Source organism: Corvus kubaryi, unplaced genomic scaffold, assembly GCF_017639235.1.
Source record: "Corvus kubaryi isolate FWS band 111438036 unplaced genomic scaffold, C.kubaryi_AGA036_p1.0 37383, whole genome shotgun sequence".
Lineage (NCBI taxonomy): Eukaryota > Metazoa > Chordata > Aves > Passeriformes > Corvidae > Corvus > Corvus kubaryi.
In genome coordinates, this window is record NW_024581125.1 from 1,432,242 (window position 1) to 1,448,391 (window position 16,150).

A 16,150-nucleotide genomic window follows, 5' to 3' on the forward strand; every position below is an offset into this window, starting at 1 on the left:
CTGGGACCGAGCTGATTTGTGCACATTATTTCAAACCTCTCCTGAAGGATACCAGGGGGTGTGACTGCTTCTGGACATTTGCTTTCCCTACATTTCAGTGGACTGAACTGAGTTCTCTGGAACAAGTTATGGCCTAATTGTATCCTGTGGTAATTTTCGGGCTGGTTTTCTAAAGCTGGTCTCAGTCCCACATCGCAAACACATTGGGTAGGGGAAGGCGGTGAGGCCATGCCTGAATGTTTGTTTTTTCTTCCCCAACCCATTGCTCCTCAGGGACACCTTCCACTGTCCCAGGCTGCTCCAAGCCCCAGTGTCCAGCCTGGCCTTGGACACTGCCAGGGATCCAGGGGCAGCCACAGCTGCCCTGGGCACCCTAAAATTCACTGATTCCATGCCCACTTCCACTAAAAGAAAAAGTCTCTTGTGCTTTGCCTTCCATATCATCACAATCTCACAGTTTGGGCTCATTTCCCATCCCAGCCACCCCTTCCCTCTTCAAAAAAAAAAAAAAAGAAAAGAAAAAAGGCAAAACAAACAACAACATTTTTAGACATCTCCTGTTGATAATAACTTCCAAATGGAAGTTGCTGGCAGCTGGTTCTTCACACTTTAACCCTTCCTCTGCTGCCTCTCCAGGAAATAATTGATGACTGATTGGCCCATTAACCTTTTTTTCTTAAAAAAAAAAAAGTTTGACAGCCTGGACTTGTGTAATGAGGAGGGATTCCTGGTGAAATCAGGCTGATGGCTGAGTTGCTTGCCCCTGAGGATGCAAAATTAGCCCCATGGGACCTCGTCTGCATAGAAACTGGACACAATTAGTGTAATATCCGGTGTTATTAATGTAGTTTGGAGTAATTGGGCAGGTTGATTTCGACAGGTTGATGGTGCTAAAATACTATTATAGTGGACCTTTCCATGAATAACTGTTAAACATGGAAAACTGTTTAATAAAATTTTGTGATTGGGCTCACAGGGATTTAAATAGCACAACCTATAATTTGACTGAAGAGTGAAAGTGAACAATTTCATCCTCCCTCCTGGATTTTCCTGTTCCCACTTGCTGTGCTTAAGGACGTACAGGAATGGGTTTGTTCCTTGTCTTCTGAAGGAATTGCCCTGGGGGGTGATGTGGAGCAGGCACTGCTGCTTTGTTTCACAGCTGAGCTTGGGGCAAAAACAGTCTTGGTGTGTTTAAGCAGAAAAAATTAGGGAAGATGTCTTCAACCAGCACGGCTTTTTGGGGACTAAATCTGAAGCTTCAGTGGATATAGAATCATGGAATTATTGAAGTTGGAAAAGACCTCCAAGATCATCGAGCCCAGCAGTTAATCCAGCGCTGCCGCGTTCCCCACTAACCCACGTCCCCAAGTGCCACATCCACATGGCTTTGAATTCCCTCCAGGCATGGGCACTCCACCACTCCCTGGGCAGCCCCTTCCAAGGCCTGAGCGCCCTTTCCATGAAGAAATTCCCCCTGGTATCCACCCTGCCCCTCCCCTGGCCCAGCCTGAGGCCGTTCCCTCTCCTCCTGTCCCTGTTCCCTGGCAGCAGAGCCCGATTTCCCCCCCGGCTGCCCCCTCCTGTCAGGGACTTGTGCAGAGCCACAAGGTCCCCCCTGAGCCTCCTTTGCTCCAGGCTGAGCCCCTTTCCAGCTCCCTCAGCCACTCCTGGGGCTCCAGCCCCTCCCCAGCTCCGTTTTCTTCTTTGGACCTCAAAATGTCCTTCCAGCCCAGCCTGAAAACGTGCTGCAGCTCTCCTGGGCTCATTTCTCCTGGCCAAACCAGCTCCGTGTGTGTGTGATCAGCATTATTAAAGAGGAGATCAGAGGGTTTCAGTGGTGCTGCAAAGACCTTACCAGTGTTGTCCTGCAGTGCGCAGGGCTGAGTGTAACTTCATTTATTGTGGAGTAGTTCCTCTTAGATCTTCCTCATAAACCCCTGAAAGCTCTGCTTGATAAACGAGGCTTTTTCCATGATTTATTCATGGCATTTTGGGTAATGCCTCTACCTGTTTGTTTGGAACACAGTGTTGCTATAATGGAACAGTTGTAGCTGTGCAGTTGCATCATTCGTCTTTGACCCGAGGGAATGCCATGGAGCTGTGTCAGGGGAGTTTGGGTTGGGTATCAGGGAAAGGTTCTTCCCCCAGAGGCTGCTGGGCACTGCCCAGGCTCCCCAGGGAATGGGCACGGCCCCGAGGCTGCCAGAGCTCCAGGAGCGTTTGGACAGCGCTGCCAGGGATGCCCAGGCTGGGATTGGTGGGGTGGCTGTGCAGGGCCAGGGGTTGGATCAGTGATTCCTGTGGGACCCCTTCCACCTCTGGATATTCCATGATTTCTTCTCCCTCTTAGCCCATGCCCTGTTTTTCAGTAAAACTGCTGCCTCAGCTGCCTTCCTGCACCTGAAAATAACCTTCAGCTCCGTGTTTATCCCCACCTCAAGGTGCCAAGTCACCTCCTGATATTTTTGAGGCATCCTTACAGCACTGGCCTTGCTGACATGGAGCTTCTCCAAGAAAACCCCTTGTTCCACAGCTTGGGAGCACAACTGCCAGTGGGCAGCAGTGCTGTCTTTAAATCTGGTGCTGGATTTATCCCTGGTCTCTGCATGTTTATGGATGATGAGGGAACACAGCAGTGTCATGGCTCTGAATATATAATAAGTCATTATGGGACAAAATGCTCTTTCTGAAGCTCATTATGGCTGATGTTCACCAGAATTTTGTGCTCTATTATTCTTTTTCTTTCATGCTCCGTGCCAGCCCTTCCCAATTGCACTTACTCTGTTTCAGCTTCCTTGATTTTTTTAATTTGGCGTTGGTGTCCCATGTGTAGGTGGGCTGTGTGTCCATTTATTTCAGTTCTGCTGGTATTTCCATGTGCTGCTCCTCTGGCCTGAATACTTGTCCTTATCCTCCAGTAGCCCTCAGGATATTTCACTGACCCTCTCTCCTGGCTTCTCAGATCATTTTCTCATCTCCCATGTCGGACGTGGATGTTGAATAGGTTGAACTGATTTTAATCCTGTATTATAGCCCAGTAATTATTATTATTATTATCATTATCATCCCCGTATTCATGCTGCAGAGGAGAAAATGTACACATCTGCTTTAATATATCTGTGCTTGTAAAAACTGCTTGAAAGAAGAGGGTAAATTGTTACACTTTCTGTATTGACAGCTCTTTATGGTCCATTCATCTTTTATTTTGTGGCACCCTTTGATTTTTACATTATGTAGCTTTTAGCTCCTCAGGTTTAAATCTAAATGATGCTTGCTGGCCATTTTATGTTTGATTAAGGTACAGACTCGATTCCAAACTCACAAACACAGGAACTGAGCATTTACCCAAACCAGTGCTTTGTCTGGATAGCATTTAGAGAGAAAAAGCAGTGGATCCTGGTTGTTTCCTGCTGCACTGTGCAGGGCAGGATCCAGCCTCAAACCTCATGTTCAGACCTGCATTTGCAGGATTTGCACAATCCCAGAATGGTTTGGGTTGGAAGGGACCTTCAAGATTATCCAATTCCACCCCCTGCCATGGGCAGGAGCACCTTCCACTGTCCCAGGTTGCTCCAAGCCCCGTCCAACCTGGCCTTGGGCACTGCCAGGGATCCAGGGGCAGCCACAGCTTCTCTGGGCACCCTGTGCCAGGGCCTCAGCACCCTCACAGGGAAGAATTTTTCCCCAATATTTCATCTAAATCTATCCTCCTTCAGCTTAAACCCGTCATGTAGCAGAAGTTCTCATCAACCAAGGTTGTTTCAGCTACTTTTCACTATCCTTAATCTTTTCTTCCAATTGCTCTTTGTTTTTTTTTTTTCCAGAACAAGAAGAAAACTTCGAGTTTATCATTGTCTCTCTCACGGGCCAGACTTGGCACTTCGAAGCAACCACCTACGAAGAGAGGGACGCGTGGGTCCAAGCCATAGAGAGCCAGATCCTGGCCAGTTTACAGTCCTGTGAGAGCAGCAAGAACAAGGTATGGTGCACAGGGCAATACTGACAATTAGCCATGGATTAGCTCATCATTAAGATGGCAGCAAATTCTGAATTTCAAGCCCGTACTCCTCGAGGTGTGTGTGTGTGTGTGTTACCCCCACAGCTGAGCAGGCTTGGAGCTTTCTGAGGGGAGCACACAGCCTAGGAGGAGCAGCTTTCCCCCCCTTGGAGTGCTTTCCTTTGATGACAGAAGGAATTTGCTCGCCCTTCCTATCAAAATAAGTGTTTAAAGTCTGAGATGCCTTCAGCCAATGCTTGTTTTTGGGAGAACTTCTGTGTCTTGAGTGCAGCTGTCTGTAAGCACTTCACAGGAGAGAGCAAGGTGCTCTGTGGTGCCTGAGGGAGAAGAACGGCCACTAGTTGTCCATAACTGTAGACCCCATAATATTACCCATCTAACAGTTGTCTTTCATGATTTTATATGGCGAGGAAGAGACTCCTAGTTTTAAATGAATGCCTGCTTTCGTTGCCCTGAGGTGCCAAGGTAGATCAAACACCACTAATTACCATCATCATACCACAATTTACTTCCCATTTGGTGTTAAAAAATGGGTTTATTTCCAAGATATATTCCTGAGGTGGAGGAAAATCCCAGTTTACATGTTTCTTGCTTTGCATGGGTTCACACATCCTGATGGGTGTGTGTTATCAGAGCACAGAAGGGGAAGTTTGTGCATGAGCACCCACATAAAAATATCAATGCAGAAGGATAAAGTGATGCCTTAAGAGGCCTCCTAGACACAGAGACTAGACAGGAGTAAGGGAATAAAAGTAGGTATTTATTTGAAAGGCCTTCAAAGGCACACCCTGGGGGTCAGAGGCTACTGCCAAGATGGACCCCAAGATGGACAACAGGTCACGAGTTCTTCACACTTTTGTAAGTTTGGTTCATTTGCATATCAGGGTTAATTCTCCAATTAAAGCTTCAGTTAATGATGTCGTTTCCCCAAGCTTGCCCCCCCCTTTAGAAGCTTTTGGTTTATACTTTTGGGCCTAGGACAGTCTGGGTGTCCTTGGAGAGCAGGCCTGGAGAGGCTTTGTTATGTCTGCCTGGCTTGAGAGAGCAGAAATTACCAGGCTACAAGGAACTTCAGAGTCACACACCAGGCAGTGCAGGATGTGAAAAATGGAAAAGTTAAAACCTAAGGCATCATTTCGCCCCCTCTGACTCTTCCAGAGTGGCTGGGCAATGGCTCAGGGAGGATTTTCACTCCAGGTTCCCAAAGCATGTTAGAAGAACTGGCTGGAACAGCAAAGGGCAGCTGGCTGGACAGGTGTCCCACGGAAGTTGCGTCTCCACGTGGATATCCACAAGTCCTGCTTAAATCCCTTCTCCATCCCTCGGTGCAGGCAACAGTTTGCTCCTCAGGGAGCCCTCAAGGCAGTTTAGGGTAGAGCTGAAGTGCTGGTGCATCAGGAGAGTCTCCCCGAGCAGAGGTCATGGGCAGGTCACCATGGAGAGCATTTAAACGGGAGCCACCGGGTGAAACCTGACCTTTGCATGATAAAAAGGTTCCAGCCGCTTCTGCAAAGCGTCCCTTAGTCTTCATTAGCACAAGCACGCACGTCAATAAAAGAAACTGATGTTGCAAAATGATATTCTTATCTCATTTATCTCGAGAAGCAAACCTGCAGTGTGGCTGCTGCTTTTGGGGAGAGCAGGGTTCATCCTCAGGCTTGATTCCCCTCTGTTAGAATCCGGGCTGGAGACCCCACAAGTCTTGGAGATGCCAAAAGATCCCTGTTCCTTGAGAGGCAAATCAAGACTTGAGGTTCCTTGACCGTATTCATTTGACCTTGGTCTGAGCTTTGGGGTTTGCCGTTCATTCAGCTGCCAGTTGTGTCATTTAGGTTTTTTGGGTTCTTCCTCACTGCTCATTTGTGTCTTTAAATCCCCCAGTCCCGCCTGACGAGTCAGAATGAGGCCATGGCCCTGCAGTCCATCAGGAACATCAGAGGCAATTCCCACTGCGTGGACTGTGAGGCTCAGAGTAAGTACAGCCACCTGACTTCGGCTCTGACCTCTTCTCCTCGGCCAGGGCTTGGGGGAACACCCAGCTCTGGCCTCCCTGGTGTTACATCCCCTCTGTTGCTGGCACATTTCTGCTCCATTGAGGAGTTTGTTTAACCAAATCTTAATTTATGCTCAATATCTGCCACATCAATGCATCCTCATTTTTTCCCCTCGTTGTTTCACGTTGAATGTCAGCATTTCTGTGCTGAAGGAAAGAAGTTTGCTGTTTGACATCAGTTCCTTCCATTTCCCGCCTGTTTTGCGAGGTGAGGGCACACGTGCCATGGTAATGTTTTCAAAGAAGTAGAGCTTCATTGCTGGTTTTTCCTTTGGTTTTTTAGGCCTGCTTGGCAGAAGAAACCAAAGTCATTGCTCATTATATCTGGATGCTAGAAAACTGATTTTGGATTTTTTTTTTTTCCTTCCCCTTTGTGTTTCTTTCCCTTTTTTTTTTTTTATTTTTTTTTATATTTTTTAAAACATATACTTAGTGTTCAGAAGAGTGTTCTCGGGAATACTTTGAGCTGTGCTTCACCTCACTAACCCCGACTGAGGCCATTATTCTGGTGCTCTTTAGTTCCAGGGGTTTGCAACAAAGCCACAAAAAGGAAGTTCTCTTGCTCTAAAGCAATTAGTTGGAGGAGCTGAAGGACCGAGAACTTGTGCATTTTTATTTCTTTGATATTTGGAAGTCAGAACTTTCCTTGCGATTTTTGCACATGCTTAAAATGGAAAAAAATATTCACTTCTTTTTCTTCAGGTGTGATTTTTACTTTTGAAGATTGGCCGCTTAGGATTTTGACTCCTGGTCTAAGCCGTTCTGACACCCCAGGGTAAAAAGAACATCTGTACACAAGTGCAGGTGCTTTTGCACCAACAGTTTGGTCTCTGTGTTCCTCTCCATGTGATTCAGCACGTGCTAAACATGGGAAGAGGTTGGTTTGGGTGGTATTTTAGCACCTGGAGCCCAAAGCGAGTCTTATTTATTAGTGTGCTTTCATAGTGACCTGGCAGTCATTGAGATTTCCCCCAGAGCTTTGATGTGGCTCAGGAGAAAGGCAGGTGGGGTGGTGTGCTGTGTGTGAGGAGGAGGGGGTCTGGGAGTGACCTGCATGGATATTCAGCTCATTTGAAGTGCTCACTGCTGCCTCTGAGCAGCCCACGGTGGGAGTGGTGCCAAGTCCTGCTCCGCTCTGTCTGTGCAGCTGTGGGTGGCATTTTCCCAGCCTTGCTAACTAGATATATATATATATTTATAAAATACACAAATATATATTATACTGTCATATATATGTATGTATTTATGGGAGGTTATATTATATATCTATAAGGTGCAATCCCTTCAGTGCAGACCACTTCCACACCCACAGCATCCCTCTGATCCACCTCAGCTCTGCCCAGACTCCACGCTATCCCCAAGGCTCGTGTTTCTCTCCCCAGCCATGCATATATCCCAGGATTTATGCAGCCGGGCGAGATGTTTAATCAGGAAAACGGTTGTGCAAAAAAGCAGCACTTCTTTTTTGTTGTTTTTTTTGCTTTTTTGGGTTGGGCCCCCCCCCCCCCCCCCAACCGATCTGGTTTTCAGCCAGATTGTTCATGGGTCAAGCTGGCCCCCCGTGCGTGGTGCCAGCAGCAGGGATGTGCCAGGAGCATGTTGCTGGGAGAGGGCAGAGTGGGACAGCCCACTTTGGCAACGCTCTATCGCGTAGCTTTTGCAGGGGGATGATTTTGGAATTTCAGCTGGACTTGTTTGTGTTCTCCAGAGATGATTTATGCCCTCTCTGACTCCTCTCGCTGTTTGACCTTCCTGATTTTAAGGCCACCTTTGGATAAACCTGAGATATTTCCAAAGCAATGGATCTTAAAATGTAAACACACACACACGAGGTGAACCTCAGCCTGCTGCTTTTTCTGCAGGGCTTTGCTTTATTCCCTTGCCTCCCTTCCTGCCTTGCCTGGGCAGGTCCTTACCCCCAGAGCACTTAACATCACAAACCCCAGCACCTCGTAGAGCTCTCACATTGTTTGCATCTCCAGAGAGGCAGATGTTTGGGAGCACAGGAGTACGAGATGTTGCCATCCCTCAGCTCTGTTCAAGAGCCATCAATCTTCCACTTCAGAAGTCTCGTTCTTCCTCTTTCTGGAGCTCTTTGCCTTTTGAGCACTTGGTGCAGCACTTTGTTTCACGGGGGAATTCTGCCTTGTTGGATGTTAACCCAGCAGCTGTGGGCTGCCAGCATCCTGGCCTTTTGGCAGCCTCCAACTGAAGTTGTTCAGTATTCTCCTTTTAACATGCCCATCCCAGAGCAAGAGATGAGGCAAAGTGCTCCTTAGGAGCTGGAGTTTGTGCCCAAGATCTGATTTCATGTTTCAGAAGGAAACTGATGTTGCCTTTTCCCAAAGCAGCGGAGTCCCGGGGCTGATTTCGTCTGGAGAAGCCACCCAAGGTGATCCAATTGCGTAGGCAAACCCAGCTGAATTCCTGGATTTTGGCTCTACCAGAGGATAGATATCAGTCACCTCTTCCAAGATATCCAGAGACCATGGAAAAGCAGGTCTTTGCTGTTGCAGAAGAAAACAGGGAGGGTTTAAAAACATGGATTCTCATCATGAGTTTTCCAATCCAGGAGTCTGATCACTGGTGTATTATGTATTTGAGAACCAAACACTGAGGTAATAATTTGGGCAATCTTGTCCTACCCATCACAAAATTCAATTTTTCATGCAGAATAGAGTAAAAAACCTCTCAAAGAATAAGAGAGTTGCAAACTTTTCTCTCTCTTCTGCTGCAGCTTGAGATGCCTTCACCCCTGCCTCTTCTTTCCCTGGCTCTTCTGCTCCTCCTTCCAGCAGTTCCCTCTGCTCAGCCCAGGGATATCTTACACCTGCTGACCTCAGGAGGGTTTAGCCTTTCATCAGCCTCCTCAGATCCAAAGGGATGAAGGAGACAGTGGGGAGGGGTTATTCTCCTAAGAGAGTTCTCACCTCCAAATGGTGAAGCTGATTGAGGTGCAAGTCAGAGTGGAGAAGAGGTTTTCAGGGAAGGAGTGAGCCAGGCGTTTTTGAGAATATGGACAGCTGAAAAGTGTGATCTGGGTAGATTCAGTGGTGCTAAAAAAGCTCATTTTTTGTTTGACCAGTTTTAAGTAAAGCACCTTTAGCTGCACTGAGTGGGCTTTTTCTTCCTTTTACCGTCAAACCTTGATATCCATGCCTGCCACGTGCCTTGTGAGCGTCCTCCGATTCAGAATTACTCTCACCATCAGCAGGAAAAGGGAGCTGGGTTTGTATCATCTCCTTAAAAGGAAAACAAAACCCAACCTTGAGTAGTTACAGCTTTCTAACCACGTGTGGTATGAATTGGTGATAATAATTTTCATTTCTATAACAAGTTCAGCCCTTGCCTTTCCTCATTTGCCACCTTCCCACTCAGCTGCGTGTTGTCAGATTGTTGAGATTGACAATAATACCTTGGTAAAATTCCATGGAACTTCCTGGTTGTTGTTTTGGGGGACTCCTTCAGTGCTGGCAACTGGAAGGACCCTTCCAACCCAAACAATTCTGTGATGCTCTGAAGAGGGTGAATATTTAAAGAATTTATTCAGTGCCAGATGCACTACATGTTAGACTTCAAGTAGAGAGGTGTTTGGGAGGGAGGTCATGTCTTTAACACCAGTTGTGTCAGAATAATTGGAATAACGTAAGTTGGTATTTCATTCTCTTGCTTCATTGTGAGTTCATGCCTCTTAGAACTCATTGCACTTTGGATTTTTGTGAGGATAACCCTGGCCTTTGCAGGTCAGGGGTTTCATTCCGAGTCACAGTTTGCAAATTTCAAATTATTACTTGCTGTGTTTCAAGTTTATACCAACAAATTGCTGCTTGGGGGTGGGGGGTTTAGTGTGTTTCAGATACACCACTGGCAAAACAACAGTGGAGGTTGTATAATAATAATAATAATAATAATAATAATAATAATAATAATCTGAAGAATTGTGGAATTAAAGGAGTTTGTTGTAGTTGTTGTACCAAAAGCTTGGAAAGCATGGCAGGAGTTTTGTCTCACCTTGTTTTTTGGAGGTCTGAAATGCTGTATATGTATAATGTAGGTGTTACATTAGGTGTGATATAAGAATATGTACGGACAGGAACTTCTAAACAACAGCTGTGGTTTTCTGCTCAAGTGGAATAAGATGGGGGATTTTTGTTCTGGGGGACATTTTTAGATTTCTAAGGATTGACTGAAAAATGTCAGTCAGTGCCTTCAGTGAAACGTGGGACTTCACCATTAATATTGTCAGCTTTCCTCTCCTATTTTTTGTCCAAACATGACATGGCAAAGAACTAGAAAATGTTTTGTTTCCACATATTTTGGCTGCCAAAAACAGCTTTTCAGCTGTGGGTTACGAGACAAGTCTTTGGATGAAATTTTCTGGAACAGAAGGAAACACTGGAAATTCATTTTCTGTCAACTCCAAATTTTATTTAGATAGGAGTAAGACTTGCCTGCCCTCTTAATTAATCCCCGTTTTCCTGCTTGGCATTTGGGGTAGTTCTTTGGGATGCACAGAGTAAGGCATGAAGAAAAGATCTGACAGCAGGGGGGGAGAAAAAAGCCAACAACAATTCCTCTCATGTGTCTTCAGTTGCATTTGTTAAGGTGAATGTTTGTTGGAGAGAGGGCAGTCCATACAAATCGAGATTTAAATTACACAGGAAGAAGAATTACACGTGGCAAAAGAGTTCTGAACCACGCTGGGAAATGGAATTTCCCATCTTGTGTCAGGTTTGCCCCAGTTCTTACCCTTTGTGGGGTTGTTTTGGGTGGGTGGAATCCTCCTGGCTCGTGCCCTGGAACTGGGGCTGTTCCAGGTGGGACAGTTCCATCTTGGTGTTTATCCCTCTGATTCTGGAGATGGAAGAAGAGTCAGATGTAAGAGCCACACGTAGCTGGTGGTGCAGGTGGCTGTTGAGGGAGTAGATGTAGTGAGCAGGAGATCATTGTTTCTGGTCTCTATATTTTTTTCTCCCTTTCAAGCGGCTGCGAGCAGCTCTGGATTCCCAAGGAGGGGCCTTCTTCACTTCATCATCCTTTACCCATCTCTGTGGTTACATTTCCTTGGTTTCTCCTCTCCCCTCTGATTCATAGGGGTTTTTTGGCTGGAGGTGGGGTAATACACCTTCTGAGACACCACCTTTTATTTTTTTTTACCCCTGAGGGTATCTCCACTGACCCCGGGAGACCTCCCAGCTGCGCTTTAGGACAAGACACCCCCGGAGCCAAAACCTTCAAGCACAACCACCAGCAGGAAAGTTCCCTTGGGTGTTGCCTTGTCCTAATTGCTGTGTCCCTTGTCCTGCAGACCCCGACTGGGCCAGCCTGAACCTGGGAGCCCTCATCTGCATCGAATGCTCAGGGATCCACCGCAACCTCGGCACGCACCTGTCCCGGGTGCGCTCGCTGGACCTGGACGATTGGCCCATAGAGCTCATCAAGGTGATGTCAGCCATTGGCAACGAGCTGGCCAACAGTGTGTGGGAGGAGAACAGCCAAGGCCACGTGAAGCCCTCCTCAGACTCCACCAGGTGCGTTTGCTCACTCTGTCTGTGACACTGCCGCTTTTAACTCCTCCCTCGCGCCGTGCCTTGTGGGAAAATCATTATTTATATCCTCCCTGCGTGCCCAGGAAGAACATGTGTCAAAGTGGGGGGTGGCAAAAGTTGAGTGACCTCGTTACGTTCTGGCTCTTGCGAAGGTTTCCTCCGCAGCTCTGCAGTTTTTCTGTTCAGTGGGAGATGGAAACCTCCCGCCTGCTTCTTCCTCCATCTAAATTATCCTGTCATGTGCTCCTTTGTCTCGGTGGGCCACAAAGTTCCTGCCTCTTGGACTAACAGTTTGTCATTAATAATGTTCCTTCAGAGGTTCAGGCTCGCTTGGGAATTGGTACCTGGCTGTCAGGTCTTTGGTTCTGCTCGGGGATGTTCAAAGTCCCGCTCGCCGTGGGCTTGATTACTTTTTGTGTGTGTGATTTATGTGAAACCATGAGCTGCTGGGGGGGGTGGGGGTGTTGCCTTTGAGAACAGCATTCTGCCTGCCTCTCATAGCTCCACACAGTGAAAATCTTCCTGTGATGTGCTGTCCTACCTAAAACTAAGGGGGTTTTTTATGCTTAATTAATCTGATCCGTGTTAAAGACAGACGTTTTGAGAATACTTTTTCCAGTTAGGGATCAGGTGGAAAGATCACTACACCTGGGCCACCTCCTGCAGTGGAGGGGTGGGTTTGTGCTGTTGTGTGTAATAAAGTCAACTGTTTCTCTTCGCATTATTTCGTTAGCCCTGAAAAATGAATTTGTGGTGCCACCTTTGGTTCATCTTCGAGAATGAAGCCACGACATTAATCAGGCTACTTAGATGAATGGCTGTGCATTTAAAAGTGCTCAGGGAGACCCAAAGAGAGGTTTTTTTCAGGCAGAAATGGGATGTCTGCTCTGTGTGTTTGTATTATTAGACAGGCAGCACGATGATTTCATCAGGCAGATTGAAATGAACTCTCAGTCACCAGTATCGCTTTAATCCAGAGATTTTCTGTTCTTGCACCTCACAAATCTATGTTGCTGCTTACTGCTGAGGTGAGATGGAGCAATACCTCAGTCCTAAACACCTGAGAGGAAAAGGCTTGCACTCAATTGGAATTCTATTTTAAAAAAGAAAAATCACATTATTTTAGTAGTCAGATAATAAACACCATGAAAAATCTAAAATCCACGTGACTGTGATGAAAAGAGCACCATCCATTTCAATTAAATCATTCATTTGGGATTGAATTTTTACTTCTAGAAAATCAACTTTGTTCTCTTAGTATTTCATGCTCAGGGCTTATTTTAATTCTCCCCCTTTGTTTCAGTGCATCTTCATGGTTATCTTCAGCTGATTCTGATTGTCACTGATACCACTGCACTTTCTTTCCTGCGCTGCAACATTTTTGGACAAAAGGATTCATTTTATAAATAGGATTTTCTAGCTCTGTGTCCAGGTTCACGCTTACGTGATCGAAGAGGTGCTAGAAAAAGTAGAATTAGGATGATGTGAAAATTTTCCCACAAAGCAATTGCAATCTTGCTTTGCTGCTCCCATTCCTCTGCTGTTTGCAGCAGGGACTGAAATGTGATTTTTCACATAAATACCAGAAAGTTCTGCTTTTCCAAAGTGAGTGGCTCCTTTTGTGCTTCACTTTGGTCTCTGCCAGCATCACAATCCTTCTGTCCAAGATGTGGTGAGAAAATAGATTCAAGTTCTTCAGGTAGAGGCTCTGCTTTCCACGTTCTCACTGCTGTTTGGAGTTTTGCATGAGGAATTCTATTGGATGAAGCTAAACTGGACCTGAAAGGAGGGTTAAACAAACCTCCCTTTTGTTGTTGTTGAGGGACTGAAGGGGGAAGAGGCAACTCCCAGAGAGCTGGAGAGGAGCTTTGGACAAGGGCATGGAGTGCCAGGACAAGGGGAATGGCTTCCCACTGCCAGAGGGCAGGGGTGGATGGGACATTGGGAAGGAATCCTTCCCTGTGAGGGTGGGGAGGCCCTGGCACAGGGTGCCCAGAGCAGCTGTGGCTGCCCCTGGATCTCTGGAAGTGTCCCAGGCCAGGTTGGATGGGGCTTGGAGCAGCCTGGGACAGTGGAAGGTGTCCCTGCTTGTGGTGGAACTGGATGGGCTTTAAGGTCTCTTCCAACCCAAACAATTCTGGGAATCTGATTCTGTGATGGGGCCGTAATAGACACTTTTAGAGGGGATCAGGTGGGTTTTACCTCTTCATGTTATGTCTCTCTATTGGAGATGAAGCCATCAGTGGAGGCCCAGAGATTTCTAGGGACACAAAAAAAACCAGGCATGAGCTGCTCCACTAATACTGAATTGTTGGGCTGGGAGGCTCAAGGAGTGTTCACAGGCTGGGCTAAAAGGAACCTGAAAGTCTTGATGTGGCTTTCAAAGCAGTCCCTTCACCTTGGGAGAGGTTGGCACTGATCACTGTGTGGTTGCAGGGGCATCCCATGTGTTTCTGTGGAGTAGAGGGAAGGGTGGAGGGATCCATGGAGATGCTGTTTTGCAGGAGGAATTGCCAAAAGGCTGCTCTAGGTCATGGCATAATTAAGGAGTCTTACCCAGGAAAATGTCACCAGTATTTCTGAGAACAGAGCTGTGCCAGGCTGTGAGTACAGCTTCCATTCAGTAATTCTGCACACTCAAAAACAAGTTATTACCAAATTCAACACCTCATCATGGCTTGCAGCTACCTCCTGAGGGACAGCTCCCATCTCTGCTCTCTGTGACAGGGACAGGACCCAGGGAGCGGCTGGAGCTGTGCCAGGGCAGGGTTAGGTTGGAGAGCAGGGAAAGGTTCTTTCCCCAGAGGGTGCTGGGCACTGCCCAGGCTCCCCAGCGAATGGGCACGGCCCCGAGGCTGCCAGAGCCCAAGGAACACTTGAACAAGGCTCTCAGGGATGCCCAGGGTGGGATTGGTGGGGTGTCTGTGCAGGGCCAGCAGCTGGACTCACTGATCCCTGTGGGATCCCTTCCAGCTCGGGATATTCTGTGATTAAACCACATTAAATACTTCTGTCCTTTTCTAGTCTGCTTAAATGCACTTCAAACTCTTCATCCAAGCAAATCACGGGGAAACATAAACCTGGACACTTATCTTGAAGGCCAGAAAGGTTCTGAGATCGGAGGGCGTGTAAAATTCAAAGCCTGGCAGCTTTTTAGCAAAGGGCATTGTCCTTCCTGCATTGATCAGGGATATGTTGCACAGGTATATCCTCTCGTATTAACACATTCCAGGTCATGTCAAGCAACCTGGCCTAGTGGAAGATGTCCCATGGCATGGGGTGGAATGAGGATGGGCTTTAAGGCCCCTTCCAACCCAAACCATCCTGGGACGCTTCAGGCAGATCTCCAGGTCATTCTGTGCCCCTGTAAATCAAAAGCAACACTCAGGACAGCCTCTGGCACTGAAGGTTTTGGGAAGCAGAGGTGTGGTGTGATCCCCAAGGAAGCAGCACAAGGCAAGGCTGAGGGTGTTGCTGTGATTTCGGGGAGGAAGGAGGAATAAACACCAGCTCCGGTGAGCACAAAAAGTTGGGGAAGCGGCAGAAAACCCAAGCACAGGCAAACACTTGAGTGGAAAGGGAACAGGGACCAGCTGGCCCTGAGCTGTGGTGTCCGTGGGTCCCTGATTAGGTCAGCTCTGGAAAGCTGGTAATTGGTTCCAGCAATTACCAGCAGCCCCGAGAACGCCGCTCAAACTTCGGGAGGCCTGTGACAAATTGAAGCTGACTGCTGGTGAAGGAGTATCGACTTCCCATTCCTAAACAGGGGGATCATTAGTCAAGAAAAGCATCTTTTAATTACTCGCAGGAAGGAAAAAAAAGAAGAAGAGGGAAAAAAGGAAAAAGATCTTTCGGTATGGATCCTGCAACAACCGCCAGGTTTTTGTTCCAAGTGTATTCAATATTAAATTTATTGTCCTGGAGGGGAGGGGGCGGGTGGGGGGAGCTTGCCTACGGTCCCTCCTTGGGTAATGCGGGTTTAATTTGGAGTGAGAAGTCAAATTAGAGTAAATCAATGTTGCAACAATTAACTGGGGCTGGGGATGGGATCAGGATTTTCCCTCTAATTGCTATTGATACTGTTTAAGCACGCTCTCACAACGCTGCTTTGGAGTGCTGCGGCACTGGAGGAGGAGCCCTGTGGGGCTGAGCTGCTCCATGGAGGAATGTTGGAGATGTGGGGAAGCCAGCTTGGGAATTCTTCGCCTTTTGCACTGGTTTGTCCATCCCCTACCAGACAATGAGCTTTTTTCTGCACACACCTCACACGTTTTGCTTTGTCCTCACGCCCGCGTGGCTTCTGGTTTGCAGACTTGTTTGCCACCGTCGACTTCCCAAGGTGGTGTTGGCCTTTTCCAAAGGAGACAAGCTGCCCCATCCCTCTGCCCACTCCAGGAGACGGTTATCTGCTCCCTCACCCACTTTTCCTGAGCTGCCAAGGTCTCCATCCCTGTCTCCCTGGGAGTGCTGGGATGGATGTGCCACCTCCACCGGCTGGACATTGCAGGGCAAGCTGAGGGAAGGCAG

General features: G+C 47.4%; 1 protein-coding gene across 17 annotated transcripts in view; it reads left to right on the forward strand.

Moving 5' to 3' along the window:
- Positions 1-16,150, forward strand: part of AGAP1 (ArfGAP with GTPase domain, ankyrin repeat and PH domain 1) — a 313,696-nt gene that overhangs the window by 261,931 nt on the left and 35,615 nt on the right. For all 17 annotated transcript variants that reach the window (XM_042035324.1, XM_042035325.1, XM_042035327.1 and 14 more), the window contains 3 exons: positions 3,828-3,982; positions 5,903-5,993; positions 11,383-11,605. In XM_042035324.1, coding sequence (XP_041891258.1) covers positions 3,828-3,982; positions 5,903-5,993; positions 11,383-11,605 — 469 coding nt within the window. The remainder of the gene's footprint in view (positions 1-3,827; positions 3,983-5,902; positions 5,994-11,382; positions 11,606-16,150) is intronic.